Raw genomic sequence first — 13036 nt, 5'->3', positions numbered from 1 at the left:
AGTTCTGTAAAAAAACAAAAAAATGACCCAAAGATAAATCTCCCTTTTTTTTTTTTGCAGGTATCTTATTTATTTTTTTGCCTCCATCCCATAAAAATGCGAATGCTGTCAATGGTTTCCGTAAACTTTGAAAATGAGAGTAAATGTGCGCCAATCTCAGAATTGACCTGCTCGCTCCTCATTTCTCTTGGATAATCCCCAGTAATCTATATTTCTCTGCAGCAATAAATTTGCTGTATATTCAAGCTGCCAGAATCAGTTTTCCTGACACGCTGTAGACAGCGCCTTGTAGAATAGGCCATTTCTCCAATTAAACTGAGAAAACCTCAAAACCGCAGACAGAAAAGCACAAAGCAATCTGATAAAAGAACCCACCGCTTCCTTTCCAGAGCGGTCTGTATGAATGGCAAGTTTGTTGTGCGCGTTATTGATTACCTGTGATTATCTCAGGTGACATACTCAGAAAACTGTATTATCTGTCTGTGGGGGACGTCTAACTTCATAAACATGCAGTAAATAGGAGCGCAGACATACAGTTGTGGCCAAAAGTATTGACACCCCTCCAATTCTGTCAGATAATACTCAGTTTCTTCCTGAAAATGATTGCAAACACAAATTATTTGGTATTATCTTCATTTAATTTGTCTTAAATGAAAAAAAACACAAAAGAGAATGAAGCAAAAAGTAAAACATTGATCATTTCACACAAAACTCCAAAAATGGGCCAGACAAAAGTATTGGCACCCTCGGCCCAATACTTGGTTGCACAACCTTTAGCCAAAATAACTGCGACCAACCGCATTCGGTAACCATCAATGAGTTTCTTACAATGCTCTGCTGGAATTTTAGACCATTCTTCTTTGGCAAACTACTCCAGGGCCCTGATATTTGAAGGCTGCCTTCTCCAAACTGCCATTTTTAGATCTCTCCACAGGTGTTCTATGGGATTTAGGTCTGGACTCATTGCTGGCCACCTTACAAGTCTCCAGTGCTTTCTCTCAAACCATTTTTCTAGTGCTTTTTGAAGTGTGTTTTGGGTCATTGTCCTGCTGGAAGACCAGTGACATCTGAGGGAGACCCAGCTTTCTCGCACTGGGCCCTACATTATGCTGCAAAATTTGTTGGTAGTCTTCAGACTTCATAAAGCCATGCACACGGTTAAGCAGTCCAGTGCCAGAGGCAGCAAAGCAACCCCCAAAACATCAGGGAACCTCCGCCATGTTTGACTGTAGGAACCGTGTTCTTTTCTTTGAATGCCTCTTTTTTCTCTCCTGTAAACTCTATGATGCCTTTGCCCAAAAAGCTCTACTTTTATCTCATCTGACCAGAGAACATTCTTGCAAAACGTTTTAGGCTTTTTCAGGTAAGTTTTTGCAAACTCCAGCCCAGCTTTTTTATGTCTCGGGGTAAGAAGTGGGGTCTTCCTGGGTCTCCTACCATACAGTCCCTTTTCATTCAGACGCCGACGGATAGTACGGGTTGACACTGTTGTACCCTCGGACTGCAGGGCAGCTTGAACTTGTTTGGATGTTAGTCGAGGTTCTTTATCCAACATCAGCACAATCTTGCGTTGAAATCTCTTGTCAATTTTTCTATTCCATCCACATCTAGGGAGGTTAGCCACAGTGCCATGTGCTTTAAACTTCTTGATGACACTGCGCACGGTAGACACAGGAACATTCAGGTCTTTGGAGATGGACTTGTAGCCTTGAGATTGCTCATGCTTCCTCACAATTTGGTTTCTCAAGTCCTCAGACAGATCTTTGGTCTTCTTTCTTTTCTCCATGCTCAATGTGGTACACACAAGGACACAGGACAGAGGTTGAGTCAACTTTAATCCATGTCAACTGGCTGCAAGTGTGATTTGATTATTGCCAACACCTGTTAGGTGCCACAGGTAAGTTACAGAGGCTGTTAATTACACAAATTAGAGAAGAATCACATGATTTTTCGAACAGTGCCAATACTTTTGTCCACCCCCTTTTTTATGTTTGATGTGGAATTATATCCAATTTGGCTTTAGGACCATTCTTTTTGTGTTTTTTCATTTAAGACAAATTAGATGAAGATAATAATAACAAAGAATTTGTGATTGCAATCATTTTCAGGAAGAAACTGAGCATTATCTGACAGAATTGCAGGGGTGTCAATACTTTTGGCCACAACTGTAGATATCGCTGATCTATAACGCCTGTATCATTCCTGGCCATAGGCTCATGTGACTAGTAGATTTCATGGAGTAGCCACATGATTTAGCATAATTTTCATTACCGTAATGATATATCATATTATGAAATTTATTTTTCATGTAATACATGTGTCCGATCACGGGCAGCATGTATCAGACTTTGGCTGCATGATTTCCGCCATGTATGTTTGACTCTAAGGTGCTGCAGCGTTTCAGAGAATAACCTAAGACCTGATTCATCAAGACCGGCGTTGATCACAGTGGTCTTGATGAGGAGGCGGGATGGAGTGCGAGGCGCCTGATTCATTAATAGACCTCTTAATGAACTAGTGGTGGGAGAGCTAGGGTGGTAGACTGTCCCTTCAGCCGGTGTGTATGCCAAGAAACCAGGAAACCATATTGGTTCATGCAGTTTACTCTTATTTTCTACGCGTTTTTCCTCAAGAGAACCCCATTTGTAGTGGGGAGGAATTAAACAAATTAGTCTGGGAATGCATTCGTGGTGTTGTCAATGCACTACCATACTCATTTGCATCTGGGTACAAAGTCACCTAAATAATAATAAATCAAGCAAAAAAAAATAGTATAAGAAAAAGCAAAAAAGTCAGCTCCCCCATCCAAGTATCCAGGACTCAGAGAACTGATACTGCAGTGCAGCAGGACATGCAATCAATCCAATAGGTAATCCAGCTCAGGAAGTCTGTTAAAATGTAAGTTTTTTTTTTTTATTTGAAAAAATCTTTAAAATAAGTAATCCATTCAGCATAGAAGTCACAAGCCCCCAATGTGGGAAGAGTTCTATGGGCAGACGTGTTTCGAACCTACAGTAACTGTTCTTAATCCTTGCACGTAGGGTTGGGTTCGAAATGCGTCTGCCCATAGAACTCTTGCCACATTGGGTGCTTGTGACTTCTATGCTGAATGGATTACTCATTTTAAAGATTTTTTTTGTAATAAAATTTGAGTTTTTTTTTTTTAACAGACTGGCTGAGCTGGATTACCTATTGAAGCAAAAAAAAAAAAAAAAAAATGGTTCAAATGGTGCAGCAGATATGAAGTTGTTGCCCCATCAACATATGTAAAAATTGTGACATTTTCCAAATAGGGGAAGGGGAAAACTTAATAATTAGTGATGAGCGAGCATGCTCTGATTTTGTGTTATCCAAGTATCTCAGTCGTGCCCAAGTAATATGATAGAGCTCCTGTAGCTGCATGATTCATGGCTGTTAGACATCTGCAACACTTGCGGGGATTGCCTTACAAACAGTCAATATGCTCATGTGTTGCGGCTTTTAGACATCCGTGAATCATGCAGCCTCGCAGACTCTAACATATTACCAGAGCATGCCGGAGATGCTTGGATAACACTGTATCCGAGCACGCTCGCACATCACTACTAATCATGATAGATATGTGTACATAGAGCTTGTGGAGCAGCACACTATGTACAGCGGAGCCATGGGCTTGGCTAGGAGCGCTCCTTTGTTCTCTATGGGAGAGCCGCTGCCTGACTCCTTTTATCTACCAAAGAATAAAGGTACCGTCACACTAGACGATATCGCTAGCGATCCGTGACGTTGCAGCGTCCTCGCTAGCGATATCGTCCAGTGTGACAGGCAGCAGCGATCAGGCCCCTGCTGTGCTGTCGCTGGTCGGGGAAGAAAGTCCAGAACTTTATTTGGTCGCTGGACTCCCCGCAGACATCGCTGAATCGGCGTGTGTGACACCGATTCAGCGATGTCTTCACTGGTAACCAGGGTAAACATCGGGTAACTAAGCGCAGGGCCGCGCTTAGTAACCCGATGTTTACCCTGGTTACCATCCTAAAAGTAAAAAAAACAAACAGCACATACTTACCTACCGCTGTCTGTCCTCCAGCGCTGTGCTCTGCACTCCTCCTGTACTGGCTGTGAGCGTCGGTCAGCCGGAAAGCAGAGCGGTGACGTCACCGCTCTGCTTTCCGGCCGCTGTGCTCACACAGACAGTACAGGAGGAGTGCAGAGCACAGCGCTGGAGAACAGACGGCTGTAGGTAAGTATGTAGTGTTTGTTTTTTTTACTTTTAGGATGGTAACCAGGGTAAACATCGGGTTACTAAACGCGGCCCTGCGCTTTTAGTTACCCGATGTTTACCCTGGTTACCGGCATAGTTGGTCGCTGGAGAGCGGTCTGTGTGACAGCTCTCCAGCGACCAAACAGCGACGCTGCAGCGATCCGGATCGTTGTCGGTATCGCTGCAGCGTCGCTAAGTGTGACGGTACCTTAAAAGAATTGGGGGTTAAAAATCCAAAGTGCTGGATCCTTCTCTGCTCCAACATCATCTGTCTCTGGAGCGTTCAGAAGAGAATATACGAATAAACCCTGGAATACATTTTTTATTTTTCCGCATTGTTACTATATAAATGAACATAATGTGGCCGGGGATGTGAGTACGCACTGCATATAAGACCGTGGTCACACTGGTGACTAAAACGGACGAGTGCAGTGCGATAAAAAAAAAATCGCATTGCACTCGGACCAATGTTACAGTATGGAGCAGTTCCCAGCAGCCGAGTTTTTGACGGCCATTTTCCTCAGTCCGAGACAAGCGCAGCATGCTGCAATTGTCACGGACACTCGGCCGACTCTCGGCTCACTTGCACCCATATAAGCCATATAAGCCTATGGGTGCGAGTGAGACCACGCACATCACTCGGATATCATCCAAGTGATGTGCGTTAAACGCTGACCCCGGCAATGGAGAAATTAGTTTCTCCGCGAGAGGCTCTGAGCACAGACACATGACACTCGGCTCCTGCTGACAGCAGAGCAGGAGCCGAGTGTCATTAGCATATCGCATCTGATGCCATATGCTAATGTGACCCCGGCCTAATACTGTGGCTGTGAGTCATTATGGCGGTTTGCTCTCTTTGAGCGGCTTTAGTATTTATGCCTTATTCTTTATAAGTTTCACACCCTTTTTATGTTGTCTTTCTTTAATTTAATTTTTTTCCTATGCAATTTTTGCCTATTTAGATGTTTTATGTGACTTTGATTTACAAGATGACATTAGGTTATTACCCATCTGGGCGGTGCTGCTTGATAGGTACGTTGCTTTTTTGTGGCAGCAGAAACGTGAAATATGTTTTCTGGATAGCTGTGTTATTTGTCATATTGAATCCTGTGGTGTGAGATGGATGCGGTGAAGGTGTATATGTCCTTGGTGGAGCTGCCGTAACCTTACACATTCCTTATGTGAATTCTCTGCGTGTGATCGAGAAGCTGGCAGAAAGTGTCTCTTAGTACTGATCATTCATAGTTCCTATTTTTTTTCTCTTACTGCCCTTGCCACAGAGAATTAAGTACAAAAGCATAAATTCAGCCTCCATGTGGGAGATGCGTTTGACCCCGTAATGCGTTCCTTGGTCCTAATAAGCTTCTGTGCTCTTGTGCGCTATTACCTATCCATTTTTTCTGGGACACCATGTATTTCATTCTCACTGATGACAGTTCGATTCTTGCAGAAGTAATAATCTCTCCTAGACCCTCTATCTTATCCTTTGCCTACAGAGCCAATATCTGTCAACCTGAAAAATGAATTATTGCCTAAATATTAGCCTGCTGTTTATAGTTACTGTGCGCAACCGGTGTGCACGTGCCAACACCATGGCATCCTACTTTTGGGTCAGTTTTTTTCTGGCATTGTTTTCTTATTATTAATATTATTATTATTAATAAAAATCATGTGTTTTACAATGCGGAATCTGCGAGGGGTGAAAGGTAAATTTTGTAAAGTTCCTTTCTCTTTTCAAGATTTAGAAAATAGTAACATAGTAACATAGTAACATAGTTAGTAAGGCCGAAAAAAGACATTTGTCCATCCAGTTCAGCCTATATTCCATCATAATAAATACCCAGATCTACGTCCTTCTACAGAACCTAATAATTGTATGATACAATATTGTTCTGCTCCAGGAAGACATCCAGGCCTCTCTTGAACCCCTCGACTGAGTTCGCCATCACCACCTCCTCAGGCAAGCAATTCCAGATTCTCACTGCCCTAACAGTAAAGAATCCTCTTCTATGTTGGTGGAAAAACCTTCTCTCCTCCAGACGCAAAGAATGCCCCCTTGTGCCCGTCACCTTCCTTGGTATAAACAGATCCTCAGCGAGATATTTGTATTGTCCCCTTATATACTTATACATGGTTATTAGATCGCCCCTCAGTCGTCTTTTTTCTAGACTAAATAATCCTAATTTCGCTAATCTATCTGGGTATTGTAGTTCTCCCATCCCCTTTATTAATTTTGTTGCCCTCCTTTGTACTCTCTCTAGTTCCATTATATCCTTCCTGAGCACCGGTGCCCAAAACTGGACACAGTACTCCATGTGCGGTCTAACTAGGGATTTGTACAGAGGCAGTATAATGCTCTCATCATGTGTATCCAGACCTCTTTTAATGCACCCCATGATCCTGTTTGCCTTGGCAGCTGCTGCCTGGCACTGGCTGCTCCAGGTAAGTTTATCATTAACTAGGATCCCCAAGTCCTTCTCCCTGTCAGATTTACCCAGTGGTTTCCCGTTCAGTGTGTAATGGTGATATTGATTCCCTCTTCCCATGTGTATAACCTTACATTTATCATTGTTAAACCTCATCTGCCACCTTTCAGCCCAAGTTTCCAACTTATCCAGATCCATCTGTAGCAGAATACTATCTTCTCTTGTATTAACTGCTTTACATAGTTTTGTATCATCTGCAAATATCGATATTTTACTGTGTAAACCTTCTACCAGATCATTAATGAATATGTTGAAGAGAACAGGTCCCAATACTGACCCCTGCGGTACCCCACTGGTCACAGCGACCCAGTTAGAGACTATACCATTTATAACCACCCTCTGCTTTCTATCACTAAGCCAGTTACTAACCCATTTACACACATTTTCCCCCAGACCAAGCATTCTCATTTTGTGTAGCAACCTCTTGTGCGGCACGGTATCAAACGCTTTGGAAAAATCGAGATATACCACGTCCAATGACTCACCGTGGTCCAGTCTATAGCTTACCTCTTCATAAAAACTGATTAGATTGGTTTGACAGGAGCGATTTCTCATAAACCCATGCTGATATGGAGTTAAACAGTTATTCTCATTGAGATAATCCAGAATAACATCCCTCAGAAACCCTTCAAATATTTTACCAACAATAGAGGTTAGACTTACTGGCCTATAATTTCCAGGTTCACTTTTAGAGCCCTTTTTGAATATTGGCACCACATTTGCTATGCACCAGTCCTGCTGAACAGACCCTGTCGCTATAGAGTCAATGATATTTTTAATGTGATGAAACTTGAAAAAAATAAAATGTCATTTTTCTGTAGAAAATAGAAGGTCCCCAATTTTTATGCCCATTGTGATATGGAGACAGGATGGAGGCCCATGCCTCTTAATGAATTAGGTGAAGGGCAAAGTGGTGTGTGCTTCCTTGGGCACCTTGCCACAAATCTTAATCCAGGCAGTGATTGGCACAGGATTTGTGGCATGAGGAACGCCTCTGATCGATATGAATTTGATGACTGATAGTCGCCACAACCCCAACCTACCCCAGCTCCGCCAGCTTTGTAAAAGCTGGGTGAAAAATGACCTGAAAATACCATAAGACTCAACATTTATGCGCTGCCTCATATTGTGCAAAAAGCTTTCAAAGCCTTTTACTCTGGTTTTCTGGCGTAAAAGTGTTGATGAATTGAGGATAAGGATTTTGCCATATTTTGGTCTAATAGTAATAATCTTTATTTATATAGCACCAACATATTCCGCATTGCTTTACAATTCATCAGTTCATATACAACAGTCTTAAGTAACAAAGTTAAAGATACAATAATTAAAGAGATAATAATGACGACCCCGCTCGTAAGAGCTTACAATCTGCAATGAGGTGGGGAAGACACAAAGTACAGGGGCTTATTTACAATGATGGTCCAGCCTACTGAACCGCCGCACAACCAGCTCTACCCTCTCCTAGTGTACCCTCACCCATCCCTGCAGACTGTGAGCCCTCGCGGTCAGGGTCCTCCCTCCTTATGTACCTGTGTGCCTTGTTTTTGCCATGTTTAGTGGTATTTGTCTATATTTGCCCCCTTTTCACATGTAAAGCGCCAAGGAATAAATGGCGCTATAAAAATGTATAATAATAATAATAATAATAATAATAAGGGATAGATAAATGCTGGCTGAGGTAGTCATCAGCCAATATTTGTGGTGCTTTTGGGTGTGGTGGAGTTTGATGGAGAATTATGTTCAGAGAAATAGTGAATGGGCTATATATATAAAAAATGACTTTGATTAGGGAACGTGATAGGCCACCCTACACTGATGTGTTTTTGGGGAACACCTAAAACTGTGTAAGTTGAGTTTAACCCTGATTTCTTGGTAGAGCATTCAAAACAATAAGTGCAGCTCTGGAGAAGTCTTGGAGTCGGGAATGGGACTGTCCAATTAGTGTGGATGTTAATCGAAAGTCGCTTGCGGTGCATAACAAGTTGGTAAGCTGATGAGGGAGGAGATGTAGGGGTGCCGCACTGTGGATGTGGGTGAGAACAAGCAGTTTAAATTGGATCCTACAATGTATGGGCAGCCAATGCAATGACTGACACAGAGCAGAAGCGTCCAAGTACCGATTAGCCAGATAGATGACTGATTAGCCTGTGCAATAATGATAATATGACTTTTTAATAGTTATAAGTTGTTTAGTAGATTTGTCACAGTTTTTCCTAAATACCAATTTAAACTGCATTAATCACAGTGTTTATGTTGATTTCTCAGATTGAATTCTTAAAAATGATTTTCAACACTGGTGTTTTGGAAACTGAGAATGCTTAAGTAGTAATTCTGGAAAGGTGTTGTGTTTTTTTTTTTTTGTTTTTTTTTGTTACTAGTCTTTCTGCAAGTGACTGTTCGGTTTTATGTTAGAACAGAAAGCATTCGCTTTATTCCATAACCATCACATCAGATGTCTTCACTAGAAGCCGTTGATGTCCATATGGAAACAGATTGTTCACGCTTTCACTTGACATTCTGGTTTTTGAGCACAATGAAAAATATTGGCCCAACGACTGCATGTTTCTGGAGAATGTTGGTCATTATTTGCCCTTTGAGGGAAAAAAAATGTTGACATTCGTGACATTTTGTAGCTGTGACCTTGAGATTTTATTGAACTGTATTAGTTTTGCTCCCATGGGCTTTTTCCACAATATTTTGTGTAGAGCAGTAGAGCACATTAGGCACTTTATTTTTGTAGTTACTGGAAAGCTCGTGAAACGAGAGGACATTGTTTCTGTTCAGCCCATTGACGTGCCAGATCTGCAGAATTTCCATGGCCAGTTTTCCTGCTCGTCTGTCATAAAATATATCTTGGTAAATGTGTGCTAAGCAATTGGCTGCAAAAATAGTTTTTTATAGAATTTTCGAAGAAGCTGAAAAATATACTTTTGCTTTTTAGATTAAATAAGGAGATGAAGCAGATTTGTTATGCTGTCATTAAAGTTTGTGACTGGCTTGAGTGCCAAGAGCATGAGCATCTCTAAAGAAATCTCCAAACTATTAACTGAGATATGACTGGCAAGAAAAATAGTAAATTCTATGATAAGGTCAGGTTCACCTCAAGTTTCTGCCACATTTTGGGGCTCCGTCTGAACCCACTGAAAACTGGACTTTGGACTTTTCCCCTCCTAAGCAGTCTTAAGTTATGAAAAAAGTTCAAAACATCCAACTTTGATCTCTATTGAGATCTTTTTTCGTTCGTCTTTGTTAGATGTTGGAAACAATAGTTTTCCAGAGTTGGGGAAAGAAAACTAGCTTAGATTGAGTGCTAAGTTGTTAGTTTTGGTGGTGTGAATAAAGGGTAATGTTGCTCCTTTCAATAGGTGGCACTAGAGTTCAAGTCCTCTTCCTCTCTGAAGAGGCATTTTGCATATTGGTGATGTGAACTTGCCCTTAGAACTTTTTCCATGGGGATGTCATTATTGTATGGAAATGTCTTTGCGTATGTCAGGTTATTGTTGAAGGGTCCAGCAGTAAGTATCAAAATATCTTTTTATGATATTGGATGATTGAATATGTGGCTACTTTCATTGTGTACATCTTGCGTTTTGTTGGGTTAATGTCTTGTATATCGTTCCACTGACAGCTATTCCTTCTAACATCCCTTATACAAACACTTGCAAGGCGAGTATTTGTGTTCTCATGAGGGAATGGGAAAAGCTGTCAGACTGCTTTGATGGTAGGTTATCTCCCTTGAGAACAAAAGTATTGGACATCTTGAAATCCAACAAGCTTTGACTCCTCTTTCCCTCTGAAATCTGTCAAGGGAGAGTTGGAACATCACCATAAACATTAGATGGTTGTAAGGTCCAGTCAAAATCATAGAATTTGGCCAAGTCTAATTTGTAGTTTATGGAACAAATGCCCACCAGCAACTTTCACAATTTTTTATTCTGTCCTTTTGTATGCAATTATATTTCTTAGCCCTTTATGGTATTCAGGCTTTTACCATTTCCTTCTGACGTATTGACATCTTTATTTTTCATTTATTTCATTTTTTCCTCTTTTCAGATATGCCACTGCATGTGCGCCGTAGTAGCGACCCAGCTCTCGTTGGGCTAACCACTTCTGTTAGCGAAACCAACTTCTCTTCCGAAGAGCCGTCCCGAAGAAATCCAAGTAGATGGTCCACAACTGCAGGGTTCACAAAGAAGAACCCTCCCGCCGGCCACAACTCCAGCGACAGAAAGGTATGGATTTGCATGTATTTTCTGTTGCTCTTTGAACATGCTCCTTCTACTATCTCGTTATAATTGTTTCTTCATGTCGATGGTGTTATACGGCCTACTCCGCTGGGCTTCAGCCCTCCAGCAACGATACTCTCTATGAAAAGTACAACTGTTATGTCTGTTGCGCTCACGTCCCCGCCGAGAGGGTCAGAGACGCATGAACATGTTTTGAAACAATTAGCTTGCTCCAAGTTCACCTTCTCCCATCTGTAATCCCATATGCTGCAGGGATACTTTGGATTTAGAACTTTTTCTTTGATCAGCTTATAAATTGCTCTGTATCTTATAATTAAAGCTGCTTGTGAGTATTTACAAAGAGCTTTTTCCAGTGTAAAAATTACAGAGGATCAGCCTTTGAGAAGTGATTTGGCAATGGCAATTTTGCGTTTTAATTTTCATTCATTCTTCTACTATCTGGATTCCATTAAGGATATATTGTGAGTTTGGTGTTTTTTTTTTTCTTTGCTTTTAATATTGGGATATTTTGGCTTTAACAAAATGTGGCACTTTCAGCGAGGATTTGTAGAAGTGTTTGCCGATATTGGAGCTTTTACGAAAAGCTCTTCCAGCCAGTACTACTTTGTGCAATCGTTTTATTAATATTAGTGACAAGATGTAAATCAAATATATATCTTGTATAATAAATGTTATTAGTATGTTTTGTAATATTTCTTAAAAACGGTTGGTACTTTTGCATTAGTATTAATTGCATAATTATCTTTGCTAATGAAAGGAAAATTCACCCGTGTTGGGCACAATGACATTAATGCCTCATTCACATGTCTTTTTTTTTTTTGTTTGTTTTTTTTACTCTTATTTTAATGACATTTTTTGGTTCATGTTGGTCTCTACTAACAACGTTTTTTTTTTTTTTGTATGGAGAGAAAAGGTTAGATAGAAACCATGTCTTGTTTTTTCTTTTTGAGTCTTATTGACTTGAATGGGCGATTTTTTATTCGGCACTCGAATCAAATTCTTTTTTCATATTTTGTATATGAAAAGCATGGATAGAACAGATATTTGAAATAGACCGTCTGTTGTGTTAATGACCTGGGATTTACCATCGTTCCTCCAGGAGAAGAACATTGGTGCTAATGAAACATTTCCATTAAAGATACACTCATGTTAGCACGACTATTAAAATAAGTGTAACCTTTCTAGCTGCTGAATTCTCCAAGCAGGTCCTGAAGACATTATATATACACAAATGCAATGACTAGTACATAAAAAAACCCTTTTCCTACACTTGAAGCTTTTCTATCCATTTTTTTGTTGCCCATTGACAGTGTTTTCTATTCATTTTATTAAAAATACAACACAAAAACATAAACCTTACCGGCCAATTCAACAGTGTTTGCTAAAAATAAAATCCAAAGCCATATCACCTGTGGGAGCAAAGGCCACTATTGATCAAAGTAATTTCAGCACAATTCTGGAGTAAATCGCTTTGAAAAATCGCCACATTTTTGCACAACTCATAGTTGTGCCAAAAATGTTGTGACTTTTGGCATTTTTACACCAGTTTCTCCCGTCTCCGCCAATATGGATGGAGCTGGGGTATGAGATCACACCATAGCTCATCTAATTCATGACGACTTGTGTTTCTTACCCCATAAATCTTACTTTAGTCGTTGACTGAAGTACAAATTTCTGTCTTGGCGAATGGCACTCCTATATACCTCCTTCGCCAGTCTTGATGAATCGGGGCCCAAATCCTGTATTGGGTATTTTACAAGCTAAATGGTTCTCCTCACAAAGACCAATGTTAGGTCGCTGGAGCCCCCACAATCACTAGTATTGGGTGTCCTAAATGCCCTGTTCCTCATTCCTTGTCATGTTGGAGCTGAGCACTCATGCTTGACCATTTTCTCCATGTAAGCACTTGGACACTACAGAGGTGTTTACTCAGGACCTCTTTTCTGAGTCCCAACAATGGGGCCCACCCAGTTGTTTAATAGTTGTCTCATTGTATTATTTTATGACGTAACTCATCAACAATGTTTGTTTTGGATATTGCCGTCTAAGATTGTATTCACACT

At 40.8% G+C, this 13036-nt stretch overlaps 1 protein-coding gene across 12 annotated transcripts in view; it reads left to right on the top strand.

The window, feature by feature from the left end:
- PARD3 (par-3 family cell polarity regulator) overlaps window positions 1-13036 on the top strand; it is a 693206-nt gene that overhangs the window by 250830 nt on the left and 429340 nt on the right. For all 12 annotated transcript variants that reach the window (XM_069729684.1, XM_069729681.1, XM_069729677.1 and 9 more), the window contains exon 4: window positions 10780-10958. In XM_069729684.1, the coding sequence (XP_069585785.1) occupies window positions 10780-10958 (179 nt within the window). The remainder of the gene's footprint in view (window positions 1-10779; window positions 10959-13036) is intronic.

The sequence above is a fragment of the Ranitomeya imitator genome, chromosome 6 (genome assembly GCF_032444005.1).
Source record: "Ranitomeya imitator isolate aRanImi1 chromosome 6, aRanImi1.pri, whole genome shotgun sequence".
NCBI classification, from domain to species: domain Eukaryota; kingdom Metazoa; phylum Chordata; class Amphibia; order Anura; family Dendrobatidae; genus Ranitomeya; species Ranitomeya imitator.
This window is presented reverse-complemented; position numbering and strand designations above follow the sequence as displayed.